This window comes from Choristoneura fumiferana, chromosome Z (assembly GCF_025370935.1).
Source record: "Choristoneura fumiferana chromosome Z, NRCan_CFum_1, whole genome shotgun sequence".
Taxonomy (NCBI): domain Eukaryota; kingdom Metazoa; phylum Arthropoda; class Insecta; order Lepidoptera; family Tortricidae; genus Choristoneura; species Choristoneura fumiferana.
Genome location: NC_133472.1, coordinates 12,365,704 through 12,385,420, shown reverse-complemented (window position 1 = coordinate 12,385,420; position 19,717 = coordinate 12,365,704). Strand labels below are relative to the sequence as shown.

General features: G+C 36.9%; 1 protein-coding gene across 7 annotated transcripts; it reads left to right on the top strand.

Moving 5' to 3' along the window:
• Positions 1 to 1,651: 1,651 nt before the first annotated feature.
• Positions 1,652 to 18,089, top strand: LOC141427382 (antichymotrypsin-2-like). Of its 7 annotated transcripts, none has more exons than XM_074086745.1 (11): positions 1,652 to 1,792; positions 1,887 to 1,918; positions 2,231 to 2,337; positions 2,735 to 2,869; positions 3,698 to 3,901; positions 4,166 to 4,264; positions 4,639 to 4,779; positions 7,909 to 8,118; positions 8,878 to 9,022; positions 10,590 to 10,776; positions 17,812 to 17,901. In XM_074086745.1, the coding sequence occupies exons 1-10, from the start codon at positions 1,779 to 1,781 to the stop codon at positions 10,739 to 10,741; spliced, it is 1,239 nt and encodes a 412-aa protein (XP_073942846.1). In that variant the 5' UTR covers positions 1,652 to 1,778; the 3' UTR covers positions 10,742 to 10,776; positions 17,812 to 17,901. The 7 variants fall into 7 exon arrangements, with proteins under 7 accessions (XP_073942846.1, XP_073942837.1, XP_073942854.1 ...); XM_074086736.1 differs by lacking the exon at positions 17,812 to 17,901 and adding an exon at positions 11,030 to 11,121; XM_074086753.1 differs by lacking the exon at positions 10,590 to 10,776 and having other exon boundaries at positions 1,653 to 1,792; positions 17,812 to 18,089.
• The last annotated feature ends 1,628 nt before the right edge of the window (positions 18,090 to 19,717 follow it).

The window sequence follows — 19,717 nt, the reverse complement described above, 5'->3', positions numbered from 1 at the left end:
TAAATCCGTCGAGCCGTTTTAGCGTGAAGGAGTAAACATATAGGTACACTCACAAACTTTCGCATTTATAATACGGTATTTGACAACTATAAAACGTATACAAAAAAGTCAAATACCGTATACTAGACTTTACCCGCGCTTTCGCACGCGTAATCCTGTACAGCAACTGAATGAAATTCCGAAATTTCACTGAATTCCCAGGAGAATTATTAAAGATAATAGGTATAAGTAGTGGTTCTCATTTACGTTGCACTAAAAACCACTACCTGTGCTAAATTTCATAACTCTAAGCCTGGTGGTTAAGATTGTGGTATATCGAAATAAAAAGTAAATGCGAATTCCATTGCAGCTATCTACCTACATACCAAATTTCATCCAAATCGGTCGAGCCGTTTTGGCGTAAGTAAAGGAAAGGAGTAGAGTAGAGTAGTAGACAAATACCTACCTACAGTCGAGTTCATACACTTGTGAGCAAAAATTTGATCAAAAATATTTAAGCACGTTTCTACGCCGTTGACAATAGAGTCGTGTTCAGATATTTTTGATCAAATTTTTGCTCACAAGTTTATGAACTCGACTGTACATTTTGTTTATTATATGTGGGTATCACAGACAAACACAGACTGGACTGGACTGGATGGCAAACGCGCAAGTGGGTCTCCTGATGGTAAAAGATCACCACCGCCCATAAACATCTGCAACACCAGGGATATTGCAGATGCGTTGCCAACCTAGAGGCCTAAGATGGGATACCTCAAGTGCCAGTAATTTCACCGGCTGTCTTACTCTCCACGCCGAAACACAACAGTGCAAGCACTGCTGCTTCACGGCAGCATTAGCGAGCAAGATGGTGGTAGCAATCAGGGCGGACCTTGCACTGCACAAGGTGCCACCACGCACTTGTAGTATAGTGTAGTGGGTATGGATATTGGAGTGAAGTGGAAGTGGACGTCAGAGTCAGAGGGCCTGCTCCGAAAATCGAAGTTCGAATCGTACCGGCCCTCTCATTCTCGTATTAAATAGTATAAGTGCCAGAGGGACGGAACGACACGAACTTCGAATTTCAGAGTAAGCGCGCAGCAGGGCTACTACGAAACTCGAAGTTCGTGTCGTGCGGTCCCTCTGCAGGGCTACTACAAAACTCAAAACTCGAAGTTCGTGTCGTGCGGTCTCTCTGACACTTATGTTATTCAATACGAGAGTGAGAGGGACCGTACGATACGAACTTCAAGTTACGAGTTTTGTAGTAACCCTGCTGACTCTTATACTACTTAATACGAGAGCGAGAGGGACGGTACGATACGAACTTCGAGTCTCGAGTTTCGTAGTAGCCCTCCAGACATTTATACTATTTAATACAAGAGCGAGAGGGACGGTTCGACACGAACTTCGAGTTTCGTAGTAGCCCTGCAGGGCTACTACGAAGCTCAAAACTCAAAGTTCGTATCGTGCTGTCCCTCTGACACTTATGCTATTCAATACGAGAGTGAGAGGGACGGTACGATACTAACATCGAGTTTCGAGTTTCGTAGTAGCCCTGCTGCAGTTTGTATGGGCGTGTACTCGAAATATCGGGTTGGGATTTCCATGTTGGTATTGTCAGTGCCGGTAAATAGTGTCACCCGTCAGTTTATCAAATTTTGATTTTGACATACACACACACACGCAAGCTCATTCCTATTCATTCATTATTTCATTATTATTATTATTTACGTTACGCACGCAGCGCTCGAAAGAACTGTGGAACTGAGAAACAGATTATTTTCTCGTATCAATCAATGACATGCGTACTGTATGTATATGAACAATCTAAAAATGTGAATAACTGATACTAGTCCAGATTAATTAATCATATTGATAACACTTTACTATCTTCCTTTCAACAGATTTCAACTAATGCGGTCTACGTGCTTACTGAGTAAACTTTTACACTTCGTATTTAGAACAATGTTTCGAACTTAGATCGAACTTTGAATAATACCTTGCTTTTTAAAGATCGTTTTGGTTTGTATAATTGACCAAAAAATGTATATAATGTAAGGCTGATAAAAAGCGGTAACCTTGGAGCCGTCATGAAAACTCGTGATGAGTCATAGCCGGCCACAGCCCACGGCCCACGGTGTATTTATTGAACGACTACATTATTGAAGGCGTCTGGTTGCTCATTCTGTTTGGCACTCTTGATGCGCACAGTTTTGTGGTTGAAAAATTTTTTTTTTCATTATTTCAGCTTTACTCCTGTTAGTAATTCTAACAAATAAAACCGGTTGTTCTACAAACATGGATTCGGCGGCTTTATCTTCGGCTATCGCCAAGTTCTCTCTCCAGTTCTGCAATGTAAGTTTTTTATGATTCATTTTCACCTACCTACTTTATATTTGAAATATTTTTCCTATGTATTCAAGACACTTCTAAATATCTATGTATTTGTTTCATAATATATTCGAGTATTTTATTTGGCAATAACTCTTACTATACATAGAAAGATACATTATATTATATTATTATATCTATGTATTTGTCTTTAATACCTACCCATAAATTAGTATTTAATCTTGTTCTGATCAACAGAAGATAACTTTTTCTCCTGTGTCAGATGCAAATTTTGTTTATAATTATAAGTTACTTCTTGGTTACACTACCAAATACCAATCTGGACCATTTGCTGTCTGATTTTTAGTAGTTAATTTATGGTAGGGTAGTTAAAACTTGCAATAATGTTTTTTACTTTTAGGAGCTGGACAAGTCTAAGAGTGTGGTGTCTTCACCTATGTCAGCAGAGATTCTGTTAGCTCTTCTGACACTTGGATCCTCTGATCCTGCTCATGGTGAACTGCTGAATGCTATTGGCTTCAAAGATGATGACTCGGTATGATTTTGTAGTTAATGAGGGGTCAATTGAAAAGTTCTTGGCCTTATTTTGGTGACGTAAAATAATAAAATAAGAAATTGAAATGGTTAATACAATTGTTAAGTCCATTTTTAATATTATAATTTTTAAGTGCTAATTATCTAAAGACTAAATACAATCTAAAATATCTAAAATCTAAGTGCAAAGCAGAGTGTAAAACTCAATCATTAAACCCACTTTCCCCTCATTGTCTATCCACCCTCGCCGTACCTGCTCGGGTTGCTATATGAATGTCTTGGGTAATGGTACGGCAACAATTAGTTATAAAAAAGTGTTTTTTTAAACTACTTTGTAATGTTTTATGCCAAACTCTATAAGTTATGCCTCCAAGTCCAATAACAACATGTTTGTATAATTGTAAATGTAATAAAAGAATGAATATTCAAGTAACAAAATGCAATGGTGATGACCCTATGCTATGAAATTCAATACTAACTGTTGCTCACATCTTGGACTCCCTTCTTTCATGGAAACTTTGTATTTTTCTAGGACTAAGAGGCCTCTGTTAATCTGCAATATTGTAGCATGACACTATCGAAAAAAAATTGTTCAGTAGTTTCACAAAGTACATATCAACACAAACACACAAAGTTTACCTCTTTGTTATATTAAGATTAACTATTCCCTTTGTTTGCAGAAGGATTACCAACAGAAAACAAGTTAACATAAATATTTTAAACACCTACTAAAATGTATAAACTGATATTGAAGTGTTTATCAGATAATAAATGGATAAACTATGAAGATTCATTTATAAAAAAAAAACAATTTATGCATTTTTTACAGATCCGATCATCATTTTCCGCAGTAACATCCAAACTGAAATCAGTCAAAGGAGTTACTTTGCAAGTGGCCAACAAGGTGTATTTGCAAAACGGCTTTGATCTCGACCCCAAGCTAAAACATGACGCCATTGAAATCTTCGACTCAGATTTGGAACCCTTGGACTTCTCAAATTCAGGGGCAGCAGCAAAACTGATCAATGACTGGGTACATACTAGTTTCAATTATTTATTTAGTAATTCAACGTTTTACTACCCAATTTAAAATTAATACAAAGATAAATAATTTAAGAAAATGCATGTTCATACATGATGGCTGGTCCATATTTCCAAATGCAAGCCTTCTTGCAATGTATTTAATTTTCAATTAAAATAAAATTATGAGACTAACTACATAATTATATAAAATTTTGATTAAATTTGCTCTTATTTTTTTAGTAGTTATTAGTTTTATTTTTGAATCTCGAAACAGGTGGAAAGCAAGACCAATAAAAGGATTAAGGATCTTATTTCCGAAGACTCCGTGAATAGCCTGACGCGGCTCGTTCTCGTTAATGCTCTCTATTTTAAGGTATGTTTTCAATTTCATTATAATAAACAACAAAACAGTTGGCCGTTGGGGCCGAAAAGTTCTCGAATGGAGACCGCGGATTGGCAAGCGCAACGTAAGACCCACCAACGATAAGTTTTTGTATGCGAAATCTGTCATTTGATTGCGATCGCGAGCGTCTGAAAAGGTCTGAAACCAAAGTCTGAAACTTTTGGTAATACGGCGTCTGGTTAAAGCCGCAGGTTGGGTTGACGGTGGAGGCAGGACCACCGTCAACCCAACAGAAGCAACTGGAGGTCTCCATAGATAGATCTATGATGGGAGGCCTATGATAATGAGGTTGAAAATATGTGTGTGTATATCTTGGCAGCTTTTAGAATGTTACCTATTTACAGGGCAGCTGGAAGTACCCTTTCAAGCCTCACAACACCATAGACAAACCATTCCATATTAACAAAGACACAACTGTTAATGTTCCTATGATGTATTTGGAGGAGAATTTCAAATATGGAGAGAGCCAAAAACTGAACGCTCAGGTATGATTTAAATAAAAGTTAGATGGCCTAAGAGAACTAGAACATAAGAATATTTGGTTTAGACATGAGACCATGATTATCAAGCATAAAATCTAAGCCTAATCTACCTGTCGAAGTTTCGGAACTTCTTAAAGGTAATCATTATCTACATCCCGTGCCAAATCGTTCAAATCAGGTAACTGAAGCAACACAGATTTTGTTCAGATCATTTTTCGATAGCAAAGACGTTCGTCGAATTCCTGTTTCGTCAAATTTCTGATTGTGGACATGACATTATGTGAAAGGATTGCAGCATAGGTACTAATACTGTTTGATTGCAGCCAATATTTGCCGTATCTTGTCAAGCGTTTCTACAGCGTCTGGTCATCTTTTAACCCACTTAAAAAAACATGTTTGAGTTGTTGACATTACGTCTGTAGAATAGATATCGATCGATAATATCGATATAAATATCATGTTATTTTGTTATTAATAAATATATACTAGATGAAAACCCGGCTTCGCTCGGGTAAAATCTATACTCATAATAATATGTTTGAAAAAAAATTTTTGCCTGTGTAAAGACTGCCGTACTTATCGAAAAATCTGAAGTATACTCCCAGCCTTAATATTATCACAATCGTACTTTCACAGCTAACCTACCTATCGGTATTTCACGTAGATATTTCTCCTAAATCTTATTTTTCCAAATAACTATGATGTGTCTGTCTCATAATCAACACATATACGGCAAAAAATCTAGCCCTCAAATGTATGCAATAATAGGTAATTTTGTATGGAGAGGGGGCCAAATTTTGAGCCGCTGATTTACATCGATATTAACGATAGAGCTATATTTCCCAAGATTTAATAGAAATAGTATCATATCCTACGGACATATAAGATACTTAAAAAAACTGTTTACGGTTTGTGCTATTGCTGACGGCAAAAAATTGCAGTAATATTCTTTATAGACAACTTAATTTCATATTATGTATGTAAGCTGAGTTAATACATACATAAGAGTCGCATTAAATAGGCCCTAGCAAATTAATAGGCCTGTAACAAAGTGTTATTAACCCCCGACGCAAAAAGAGGGGTATTATAAGTTTGACCGCTATGTGTGTCTGTTTGTCTGTGACACCGTAGCTCTTAAACGGGTGGACCGATTTGAACGCGGTTTTTTTATTTGAAATCAGGTTTTCTAGCGATGGTTCTTATTCATGTTTCATCAAAATCGGTTCAGGTTGATTTATTGAAATTTGAAATGACAATGTCGGGGGTTTTGAAACTTGTTGTTGGTTAGGTTATGTCGGAAATGTTCGTATTTATCTTGCTTCCTCAACTGGCTTACTGAAGTTTACTGAAGCTACAGTTTGATTAATTAGAGTTAACACTTGGCAGATGGGCGTGCCTTCAGTCAATCTTCAACTTTGACGTCATACAATTAAAGCCATTTTTAGTATACCGCTACCCACGTTTACAGATTATGTAAAAACTATTTTATTTGTATGATCTGAAAGTTGAAAATTGACTGAAGGCACACCCATCTGCCAAGTGTTAACTCCAAGTAATCGTACTGTAATTGAGAAAGCAAGATATAAATAAATACTTACGAACTTATCCGACAAAATACGATGGAAAAACAGCCTCGTAAGTCCTGCCTTTTTGCCATACATCGTTCTACAGACTGAGCCAAGAATACTGTTTTGTAATTTTAGAAATTACTTCAATAAATTTTAAGTTCTCATTCCATCGAAAGATATGTAGGTACTCCACATAGTACATTCGGCAGTTCTTCTTACAATTGATTTGTACTTTATGAAGTCAATCGCCATCATATATTTCGGAACGGCCAAGGTGCTCACAAATATCAGAACATGCACTCTATTATTAAATTAGATTTCGATGGTGATAAAGTCCTGATAACATAACACCAAGTCATAGTCATAACTTCCTCAAGACTCATAATCAAATATTCAAAACGCGCGTAAAATAGTTTTTTGGCTAGATATTTATAAATATCGCTAGCTGAAGCAATTTTTACACCGAACAGATGTCGAGCGTACCAATCGAATAGCATTTGATTTTATAAATTAGTCCCAACTAAAAAAAAAATTATAACAAAAAATTGAACCGACTACAAAATAGCATGAAAATAATTCGGACTTCGGACTGATAGAAAATTATTTTCATGGTTTTTTGTAGTCGGTTCAATTTTTTGTTGTAATTTTTTTTTCACGCTTTTTAGTGTAAATAATCTAAGATACAATAGTTTAATGTCAACTGCTCGTCACCTTTTACAAGATTTCTTTTTCCGATGCAGAGAATTTCATTTTTGAAGAGTCCTGGTACTTCTCCACCCGTTCCATTTCACCATATGCATTATGAGGAGCAAAAATTGCTTAGCAACTGTATTAAAGTAATTGAAATTCAACCCGTGAAATGCTTGTTATTGGGTAGTAACTCCGATGGTCAACTGTGGTTCATCATCATTTCCACTTCACCAAATAATGATTGTCAAAAGCAAATGCACGAGTTACTACTAAATATATCAAAATTACCATAGGTGTCCCTATAACATTTGAAGAGTTCCCTCGATTTCCTTAGGATCCAATCATCAGATCTTGATTTGGTGCTTATCGGACCTAATTAAAAGCATTCCTAGAAGAACGCAAAAAACATTTTTCAAATCGGTTTATAAATGACGGAGTTCTGAGGTAACAAACATAAAAAAAATATAACCGAATTGATAACCTCCTCCTTTTTTGAAGTCGGTTAATAAGTAAGGAAATTCGGAATATTTTCTGCATTTCACGATCAGATAACATTTATATGACGCAGATGCGATTTAGTGAATAAATTTATCTTTTATTACATCAGTCATTATATTTAGACTTAAATTGATTAAGCTTCCGGATGTATTTAATGTTTAAGCGCTAATAGAATGAGTTATGGCTAGGTAGTGTAGCGACCCATTAGGTACTTTTGTTAATAACTCGTAATTTTCGAAATAAGCGAGCCACTACTACATACCTATTACCTATACTTACATACACATGTAGATTCGGGCTTGGTTTCACCCAGATGAGCGGGCCGCAGCCCAGGCAGATTTTCCAAAAAGGTACCTTATGTAATATTTTGTTACAGTTGTTGGAGATGCCGTACGAAGGTGGTGAGGCAAGCATGGTGATCATCCTACCAAAAGAGGTGGAGGGCATCAATGATCTCCTAAAGAGCCTCGCGACTGACGTGGACCTCGTACAAGAGCTGAACCAGATGCATCCCATCAAAGTACAAGTCACCATTCCTAAGTTCAAGATCGAGACTGAAATAGACTTGAAGACGTTGTTGCCTAAGGTAATAAATAACATGCATTAATGTAGCGTCTGTTTAAGGAACTTTAAAATTACGTCTGGCGTGTGGGTATTTTGAAAGATAAAATGAAGTGATTTTGATATTATATTTAGAAGTAGTAGTTTTAGGTATTTAACTCGTATCTCATATCATTATCAATAGTTCAGTTGTTCAGTGAGGAACATATATATAGACTAACTCTGTTTTTTCATTAACTGACAGTATATATCCACAAAACACAGATAGTTCAGAAGTCAATCTCCATACAAGTGCGCTCGAGCAACGCACACATAGACACTGCTCACGGACACGGTATCTCGGACCGGTTGGGACCAGTGCGAGCGCGAGTGCCATCCGCTTGAGACACGCGTCTGTGAACTTATTTGTACAATAATGGAGCAACAAAAAAAAGTTATTATAACTGTTGAGTGGACGGTTGTTTAAGTTAAATGATCGTGAATTTCGCCAATAACAAAATCGTCGCAAGATATTTTCTGTGACAAATTTATAATATAACAATGACATTAAACTTAATATGTTTTAGTTATTAATTTATTTTTCCATTCTTCCCGTTTCATTCTCAACTATAAATCAAACAACTAGATAAGAGTGCGACTACCACGATAGTTTTTTGGTGCATAAGCCATAGTTGACAACCTTAGAGCGACCGCCGAGCGTAAGTGTAAAGTACATATAGGAGATTGACTTCTGAACTATCTGTATTTTGTGATATATCTAAAGAAATACTCAAATGGATTTCAGCTTGGTATCAGCGCGATCTTCGATGAGAGTAATTCCGGCCTGACCAAGATTTTTAACAGTCCTGAGCCACTGTATGTGTCAAAAGCAATACAGAAAGCTTTCATCGAAGTCAATGAGGAAGGTGCCGAAGCCGCCGCTGCCACTGGTTAGTATTACTACGGTACTTGAAAAAAAAAACTTTGTTTCTGGCCCATGATTCACTTACGGATCTAACTTGCAGATTTCAAGGTATTTTGATATTGAGGCCCTATATTCAGTTCTTGTAAAACATTCTTGCTGAAGTGAATCACTGGCAACAAGGGTTTGTCCCGTAAGTATTACGTATAAACATTCTACTATGTACGTAATGGGAAAGTACGCGCTGATATATTCATTCGTCAGCAAAGAATATTGCGACATTTACGTGACAAGCTCTTTACTCATAATTTGCATGGGGTTTATTTGTATGTTTGAGTTTTTGTTTATTTTTGTGGGCTGTTGCTTCTGATTATGTTTCATCAATGTTGCTTTTGCCATATGACTTTGCTTAAATTAATCTGATTGGTTTATTTCTAAAAATCCAAAGATCAACTACTTATGTATACCTATATCTACCCCAAAAGTTTGCGGTATGAGAAAGTGAACACTCGGTTATTTTTATCAGAATTACCGCGCAATCGTCCCTTAACTATTTCAGTCATTCATAGTCTTTTATATTCGGTTGACATTTAGAATATTCGTTGCTTAATCATCGACCTACATAGTTAAAAGTAATCGGTATGTTAATAGTTTTGCTAGAACGGTAATACCTCAGTTATCGCAACAGAAATGTTCGAACAATTGCTAGCGAGTATGATAAGATAACGCTAACGCTCTATTATGTGTCATCATATCAGAGGTATTTATAATGGTGATTATAGTTGTCTGGTTCGTTTCGTTGCATGCAAAGGCATCAGAATTATTATGTGCTATATTCTGTGTACAGTCAGTAGCAGATATGGATGAGTTTGTAGTGCTCAAAATAATCCAAAAACTCTCTTATTAGCTTGGCCGTAGAGTCGTGTGTAGATAATTCTGAGCATCGTAGCTGCTCATCTACTTCTGCTGCTGATTGTACGATATATGCTGTTGAATTGAAACCAATTCAAACCGTAAATTTTGGCAACTAAGTAAGACTTCCTTACATGCAAAAATCAATTGAGATTTAACGATATATACCTACCTCTCTGTAGGGATCAGCGTTAAGAACATTTTGTTACCAAAAACAACGTGACCGCCTTTAAAATTAGCAGTCGTGTGGGCGTGTATGAATTAAAACCGCACCTCAACACAACAGTGAACAGTTCGTTGTATCTTCTGAGTCATAGCAACGAGTTGAGAAGTTTATAAGTTAGTTACAGACACGTTTTCAAACAATAATATATCCTATTATTTTTAGCTACACCTACTGAAGCGCCTTCTTTCAAATCTTAGAAAATTATTTGTCGTCAGTTACAATAAAATAAGAGCTCATGTCGGTAGGTACATATCGGCCATGTTCCTTTAATGAGATTTTCACCGCATAACTTAAAACCTCTTTTGGGAAATTTCGGTTCATATCCTGCTATTTTTACTTCGGGCATTTGTGGATTTACTCGAGCATGCATACTAATACAAATCACCCAGCGGTGAGGTGTCTATGAGCCGGTTGTGTACGTGCGGTATTGAAAGGGTTTGTGTGTGGGTGAGCGCAGTTGCCGCCATCCGTACGAAGCGTTCGATGCCGCGGCCGCCGCGTGAGTTCATCGCGGACAGGCCTGCGCTCTGGGGCCTGATGGTGGCTCGCCAGCTGGCTTTCGTGGCTCGGTATCAGCCCGACGCCCCTCTGCCGCGCTCTGACCTGTAGCCATCTCGGCCTAGGGCCATATTGGACGTGGCACGGTGAGTGCGCCGTTGCAAGCGGCTATGCCACATCACTTGTTTTTATTAATCGTCGTTTCCTTACGCATTCCGACAAAATAAAGTTCGTGTTCCATACCGATCTATGAACGCTTAGTGTTATCATAACGCGTGACACATGCACTGGTCACCTTATTAACAACCGGTACCGTCTGTGACACACTCCAGCCATGTGGTGTGATGCATCCCGTGCTCGGGTTTAATCAGACGGATCTAAAGGGGTGTATTCGTACAGGCATGGTCTTAATGGCGCGTTGCGGCTTCATGGTGAACTTCAGCTTCGTGGCTGACCGGCCCTTCCTCTACCTGCTCAATGGCAGTGACAAGACTACCCTGTTCATCGGAGTGTTCAACGGCAGAACCTAAAGACTTCTTTCTTCGGCAGCGTCAGGTGTCCGTACTGATCGACAATATAATACTAATTGTTAGCTTTGAATTGCAACGCGGGCTCCGCATACTGCTAATTGCAGATACTATCAGTATGATTTCATTAGGGCATACGGTGGTGTTGTAAGCCTTAGCTTTAAAAAAATATTTTCAGTTCATTTACTTACCGACAAATGTTTGCAGAAAGCAGAGCTGTAGGTACAAGCATCTGATGCTGCCTTTCCGTATTTTTAAACACTTGCACATGCACCTTATAGGCATTTTATACAATGTTACGTGGCACCAGTGAGATAAAAAGTATTAATGTATTCATATAGATAAGCGGCATTAATTCCAAGCAATACGGATAGTAACTAGTTCCATCTATGCCTTCGTTTTGGCTTAATAACTTAATAACTTGCGTCCATTTTTTGCTAAAAAACTTCTTAGTCGATAAGTGATGAAAACGTATTTTATTTGCTAGGTACGGTATATTTTTAGTTCAGGAATTAATTTTTACAAAAATATATTTGGCTTCAATTTGACTTCGCTTGTGTGTTAATCAAATCGTGCGAATTATTTTTACATACTTACTCTTGTGTAAACATAAAGTACCATCAACATAAAGCAGAAATTAAAAAATAGCTTATAATTATGAATAACGAATTAAGTACCTATTAAAATGTAACTAATTTTACATAGTCACAAAAATATATTTGTTATGAATACCTTTTTAACTAAAGTTTAAGCATTTTTTGTTATAAACAATGAATTTGTCTGTTATAATATTATTAAATTTTAAACAGCCCAATATGGCTTTTATTCAGTTATGTCATTATCTATAAATGTTAGCTACGGGTAAGATATAACTTTTCCGATGCACATACGCTCTTAGTTCGATTTTAATATTTACTTACCGAGTACAGCTTATAATTGTTATTATTTTATTAGAGAAGCGTGCTCCATCTTACAAGGAAGGGTACCAAACTGTCCGACTCCGATTTGATTTATTTTGATACATGTTATAGAGTAGTCTAAAAAAACGGACACGTATTTTTTTTTAGCTGCCCAAACTTAACCTGTTTGGAGAAAATGACCTTCAAAGTACTGAAAATTGACCAAACCTTCTAATTTCTGTTGAGAGATTTGTTCAAGAAAATTGATAATTAATTACTGGTTTCGTTATATGTTGGAGAACATGAAAAAAGAATGGATTTGTCATTTCACCACAAACTCATATTTTATATAAAAAAAACACGTCAAAGTTTCAAACTTTTCGTCGCTTCACTCACTTCCCTTTAGTTATTTTGTTGGCTTGAAAACTTCTTGATCCATTATCCATTGTCCCGAAAAAAAACAATAAAAAAAACCATTTGGCGGTTCAATCTATTATTTAAAAAAACTGAACTTTTATTATTATTTTTTTTCGGGACCATGGATCATGGATTAAGAAGTTTTCAAGCCAAAAAATAACCAAAGGGACGTGAGTGAAGGAGTGAAGCGACGAAAAGTTTGAAATTTTAACGTTTTTTTTTTATTGAAAATACAAACTGAAATATAGATGCACAGAAAGACCAGAAAAATAAGACCAACACTGGGAATCGAACCCAGGTCCTCGGTATTCCGTACAGTTTGTATTTTCAATTTAGGTTTTACGGGATGACCGTAAAAGTAAAAATTTGGAATTGAAATAAAAAATACAAAAATATTCCAAAAAACCAATCTTAGTTTTTTTTATATAAAATATGAGTTTGTGGTGAAATTACAAAACACGCCTCCATTCTTTTTCATGTTCTCCAACATATAACGAAACCAGTAATTAATTATCAACTAGATGAAAACCCGGCTTTGCTCGGGTAAAATGTAGACTCATAATAATGTTTGAAAAAAAAAATTGCCACTGTAAAGACTCGTACTTATCGAAAAATCTGAAGTATATTCCCAGCCTTAATATTATCACAAAAGTACTTTCACAGCTAACCTACGTATCGGTATTTCACCAGTAGATAGTTCTCCTAAATCTTATTTGCCCAAATAACTATGATGTCTCGTCTCATAATCGAAGAAATTAGACCTATAGGTACGGTACGATTCGTCTCTACGATCGATCTGTTGAAAATCGACGAATCGTACCGTGTGTGGGGCCCTTAAAAGGTCCCAATGGAGAACGAAATGCAAACCTCTGACACCTGTGACACGTGATGACGTGACACTAACGCCAATTTGATGTGATGACTTTGACAAGTTTATTTCGCAACGTCATTATATACTTAGTAATTTATTCAAGTTTATATTGGAAGAAATATTCGCGCTGTCATCGTTCATCCACCATTACCTCTCATATTTCGTTTTCTAAAATTTTTTTACCGTACAACGGCAAAAACTACTAGACACTGGCAAAATTGTCCTCCGATGGACAGAGCCATATTTTTTTAAAGAAACAACAACAACAACAACAAGTTTATATTGAAAATACTCGATAATCCGAATTTTCCGCCTACGAGTTGTCGACTCGGATTGACTAATTTTTTACGCTCTTCAATTTGATGTGCATTTCGTTCGAGTCTACCGTACCCCTTGACGAAATTATTAATATAGATTTTCTTGAACAAATCTCTCAACAGAAATTAGATGGTTTGGTCAATTTTCAGTACTTTGAAGGACATTTTCTCCAAACAGGTTGAGTTTGGGCAGCTAAAAAAAAATACGTGTCCGTTATTTTAGACTACTTTATAACATATATCAAAATAAATCAAATCGGAGTCGGACAGTTGGGTACCCTTCCTTGTTAGCCCACATCTTTGCTTACCATCAGGCGTGATTGTGGTCAAACGCAAACCTATAGAAAAAAAAAACTAATAAGAAGGGAATATTCGTGTGTATGTCCTTTTACAATCGTTATTGCTACTTTTATGCCATTCCCGCTGTCAATTAGCTCATGTTTTTTGTCATGTATTTTCATAGTTTTATTGAAACTCGGATATGGACCACAATCTCTGTAATAACTGTTTGAGTAGTTAACTTTTTTACAGAATGAATAATAGATAGCCAGAATCCGTGTCTTTTTAGGGTTCCGTAGTCAACTAGGAACCCTTATAGTTTCGCCATGTCTGTCCGTCTGTCTGTCCGCGGGTAAGCTCAGAGACCGTTAGTACTAGAAAGCTGTAATTTGACATGAATATACATATCAGTCACGCCGACAGTGGTACAATAAAAAACGTAAAAAAAAATTTTTTTCATTGAAATCGAGCGTCCCCCCCCCTCTAAAATCTAAACCGCTGGGTGGAAAATTTTGAAAAAATTCAGGACTGTAGTAAGTATATCAAACTTACAAGGAAAACTATAACGGCTAAGTTTGCTTGAGAATTATTAGTAGTTTAAGAGTAAATAAGTAAATAGCAGGTATAAAATATAAATAAACTTGGAAGATTCAGTACACAATACGAAATCCTTAGAAAAATATTATTTGTTTTTTTCCTAATGGCTACGGAACCCTATCTTGGGCATGTACGACACGCTCTTGGCCGGTTTTTTTTTATCATATGCGCGATCGCTTTTCTAGCTCGCGTGTTTTTTCATTCCTCTTTATTATTTATTGGTTTAGTAGGTACCTGATAGCCATCCGAGCCATCAGGCCCTGATCAAACCAGAACTCGACCTAGACCCAACCCAGGGGATCATGACCCCTTTATCCCCTCCCTGGCTCCGTCCTTGCAACTTAATAATGGGTAAAGCCGCGGGTTCGCGGTGGATGCAGGACTCCAACCGAAGCAACTGGAGGTCTATGGGGGAGGCCTACGTCCAACAGTGGATATCCTACAGCTGATATGATGATGACGAGCTTAATAATGTTGGTAAATATGTTCAGACATTTCTGAGAATTATCGGTCCTATTTACCTACTATCTGACGGCGATTTTACTAGCTCTAAGATTATTTCGAATATGCTAAGCTTAATGTAATTGTTGGGTCGAATGTTTAGTGTACAATTTTTAATGTCCGTGTGTTTGTTTCCAGAAGATAAATATAACTGGGCCGATCAACTATTATACCCACACTTTGGGCGTCTCCTGCGTTACCGAAATTGTTTCTGGCGTTACAATCGTATTTCACGGCTTAATAGGTTAAACTTTCGTAGGATGGATGTATTCATGTACACCATCTAAGTATTAAATTACAGAAAAAACATGTTTACTTACAAAAATCTGCAATTGTTTGAAAAAATTTCGCGGACAGATTAGTGTGAGTAAATGAAGAAATTTTTTAACAAAAAAGTAAAACCGACTCAAAAAAAATTATAAACAACAAAAAATTGAACCGACTATAAAACCCTTGAAAATATTTTTCTAGCACTACCTACCTACCTACCTACCTACCTACCTACCTACTAGCTCGAAGTCGGTGTCTCAGCACGACCCACCAGGATGGATTGAAACCCATAGTATGTAGGTGAGGTACACGACTATTGTTCCATTCCTGCTGGGTCGTGCTGAGGCACCGACTTCGAGCTCTGTACCTAGTGCTAGAAAAATATTTTCAAGGGTTTTATAGTCGGTTCCATTTTTTGTTATTTTTTATTTTTTTGGAGTCGGTTTTACTTTTTTTGTTAAAAAAAATCTTTATTTCTTACTTTTTAGTGATTCGCAGCCAAAGTACATCTCACAACGATTCCATGAAGCCCAAACACCGCTTAGTTACGTTGTTTTATAACAGAGTTCCGTTGCCTACCTTCATGCTTCAGCATAAGAACAGTTCGAAAGAATCATTAACTTAAAGCTCCTTCTTAGTCGCTTATTATTATTATTATTATTTATAGACGAGCGAGTATTACTTAGCTTTGACGAGTTCCATTGGTCATCTACGGTCTTCTTCATCAGCTCCAGTTTACCAAATGATACTTTCTGAATGTAAATGCTTATATTAATGCTAAAAATGCCAAAATCGCCATAGGTGTGCCTATAAAATTTGAGGTTTGCCCTCGATTTCCCTAGGATCCCATCATCAGATCTTGACTTGGTGACAATGGGACCACCTCAGAAGAGAACCCTTTCGAATGAAAAAAGAATTTTGAAAATCGGTCCACAATTGACTGAGTAATCGGCGAACATACATAAAAAAAAATACAAACATTGGAACATAGAACCTCCTCCTTTTTTGAAGTTGGTTAAAAGTTGATTGGCCCAAATACGTACCCGACTGCATTAAAAACTTAAGAAAACTAAAAAGGAAAAAACATTCTAGTAGCCTAGAACTCTGTTAAATACTTAAACATCAACAGTCGGGACCTATTTAAAATCGTGATCAGCTCAAAAAATAATACCGATTAAGACCCATTAGGTACCTAATGGGTCCCGTCCCGACTGTTAAAGCTTAAGTTACTTAAATTTTAAGTTTTTTTAAGATAGTCGAGTTTTTTTAGTTTTACGAATATTTTTCTTTTTATTTTGTACTTTTTTGATGTCATGTGAAAAAGTGTTACCTATATGGTTGGTTATGACATTACTGCGACATGAGCAGGACTAACCCTTCACGCTCAATAATTGATAGGTAATGAATCGTTTACTATCATATTTAACGTAAAACCCCTTCACCTTTAATTGCAGTGACCATGTACAGTCAGGAACAAAAATAAGAATACAGCCAGTGCAAAAAAAATTGTATACACCACCTTAATGTTCAGGCAATAAGTCCTGTATAGGTAGGTACATATTTTTGGCACTTTGGTTGTATTCAATCTTTGTTGCTGACTGTACCTACCTACTTTAGTAAATAATTTAATAATTTTTGTCGTCAACATTATAAAAAAACGTATATCTCACTAATACTGGACTGGTATCAATAAAAAAGTTTTACGAAGTAGGTAAATGTTAAATGAAGATTTAAATTTGCAGCAATAAACATCAACTTATTATGTGCGATGGTTGGAATCGCGCCCGTGATCGAGTTCTTGGCCAACCGGCCTTTTTTAGTTGCCATTCAAGTCCACGCTGCACCATACTTCATGGGCACTCACCGAGGCGTATAAACACGACATATTTTAGCTATCAATTACTACTTACAAAGTTATGTGATATTTCCTATTAAACTAATCAGTTTATTTTTCTAGATATGTGGTTTGTTTTAACTTAGAATGACTCAAAATAAAACCCACCCAGTAACAAGACCAGCGGCGTCTTTAGCCCATGTAGCGCCCGTGTGCAATTATTACTTTACAGCCATCTAGGAAGCGCGCGGTCAAATTGTAATAGTACAAAGTGTGACAAAGTGCCGCGGCCGGCGCTCCTAACACCGCAGCGCCCGTGTGCAACGCACACCCTGCACTATAGGTAAAGACGCCTCTGAACAAGACGAAAACGTTTATGTTAATAATTATGTTCATTCAATATGTACAGTTTTACCAGGGGTGTAGAGTTCGTATTTACTATACAGGTGGCGAAGTTAGATCGGTCGGGGGAGGTTAAGAGAGGGAGGGGGGGAGAATAAAGAAAATTGTAATTGTAATCCGTTGGTGGTAAACCTTTTTTATTTAAGTGTCTTTTATTTACACTCACATTTCTTTAGAAATATGAGTGTAAATAAAAGGTTCACCACCACCGGTAGACAGACATGCCTAACCATGTGCATTTGATAAGAAATCGTATTGAATTTTCAGCAATGAACATCGCAATGTGTTGTGCGATGGTAGACTTCGACCCGGTGAAGGTGTTTTTGGCGGACCGTCCTTTCCTGGCTGTGATCCAAGTCAACGGAGCCCCGTACTTCCTGACTACACACCGAGGAAACTGATGTCGTTATATATAGTGTTGTGCTTGTGCCGCTCTCTCGCGCTACTTTGCTGCTGTCTATTAAGTACTGAAATCGTGTATGAAAATATTAAAATGTTATAAAGTTATATCAGGTATTAGTAAACGTTTTTACTCTATGTTTATATTCAATTGGTTTTATTATTAATTAACCCTGTTTCACATTGTTTTCAAGTTGATGACTGAATTATGTATGAGCTAACGAAAATAAAGTCAAAGTCAAAGTCAAAATATCTTTATTCAATTTATGCTATAACAAGCACTTATGAATGTCAAAAAAAATCTACCACCGGTTCGGAAAAACCTCTGCTGAGAAGAATCCGGCAAGAAACTCAACGAGGTATATATATTTTTTTTTAAAACAGATTTACAATATTATGTCTTCTTGACAATAGATCTGAATTTTGTATCCGTTTCATTTATAATATTTTTTGGAATTTTATTATAAAAACGTATGCAATTTCCCAGAAAAGACTTTTTGGTTTTAGCCAGTCTGTAAGATGGAACTTTAAGCTTCCCTGTGTTTCTAGTAGCCTTTGGCTTATCGACGTTAGTGGGGAAAGCACATATGTTCTTCCTAACATACATGATTATTTCAAAAACATAAAGCGACGGCAGGGTTAGGATATCTGTTTCCTTGAAAAAGATCTTAAAGATTCACGCGTCTTCAAATTATAAATTGCTCTAATTGCTCTCTTTTGTAAGATAAAAATTGACTCAATGTCTGCAGCAGATCCCCATAAAATAAGGCCGTACGAAATAATGCTATTAAAGTAAGCAAAATACACCAACCGTGCCGTCGCCACATCGGTTAGCTGCCGTATTTTCCAAACTGCAAAAGTAGCAGAGCTCAATCTACCCGCGATTGCTGTGACGTGAGGTCCCCACTGTAGTTTAGAATCGAGCGTTTAGAATAATTTATTAAGCGGTTCCTTGTAGGTACTGGGTATGGTGCGTTTAATAAATAAATCTATGGCTTGTAGTTTTTGGGGAAACTATTTCATACTTTATTTGCAGTGCCAGTTTTAACACTTCCAACGCCCTGGGCGAGATTTCCACGGCGTCCCCAACTTTTGGGAATATTCTAGTACGTAGGTATAGGTTGGGACTACGAAAATCGAAGTTCGTATCGTATCGTCCCTCTCACTCTCGTATTAAATAATATAAGCGTCAGCGGGACGGTACGCTACGAACTTCGATTTTCGAGTTTCGTAGTAGCCCAGCTGCTTATTTGTTTTCGTGTACAAGTCAAGAATAATTTATTTTCTTTTCTTTCTCTTGCTGTTTTAATTTTAAGTCGAATCTGTTTTTGTTTTACTTTGGTATTTATTTTTTTCGTGCCAAGCAGCACTTTTTTTTAAAATTCTGCATTTACCCTATAGACCCACTGTTTCACAATCTATTGATTAAATCTATTTGGCGGATATTTGATGCCAGCGCTTGCCGCCGATCCGGGCCGGTGTCGGTTTTTCAACACAGATCAAAGGAACTTGCGGCAAGCGCTTGCGTCGTGTTTACACGTTGGCTCGTGTTTAGTGAGCTCACGCCGTACGAACCAAGTATGGACGTACATATTAAATAAATTTTAGTGACCGTACATATTAAATCAATTTTAGTCCGGAATACACTGACGCGCTTGCAAGCGTGTATAAATGGTATTCAAGTGTTTGTATTGGCTTGGAGTTTGTAGACGCTTGGCAAGCGTGTAAATGTAGCACAACATCTTTGCATAATGTCTGGGATCGGCATTTGACT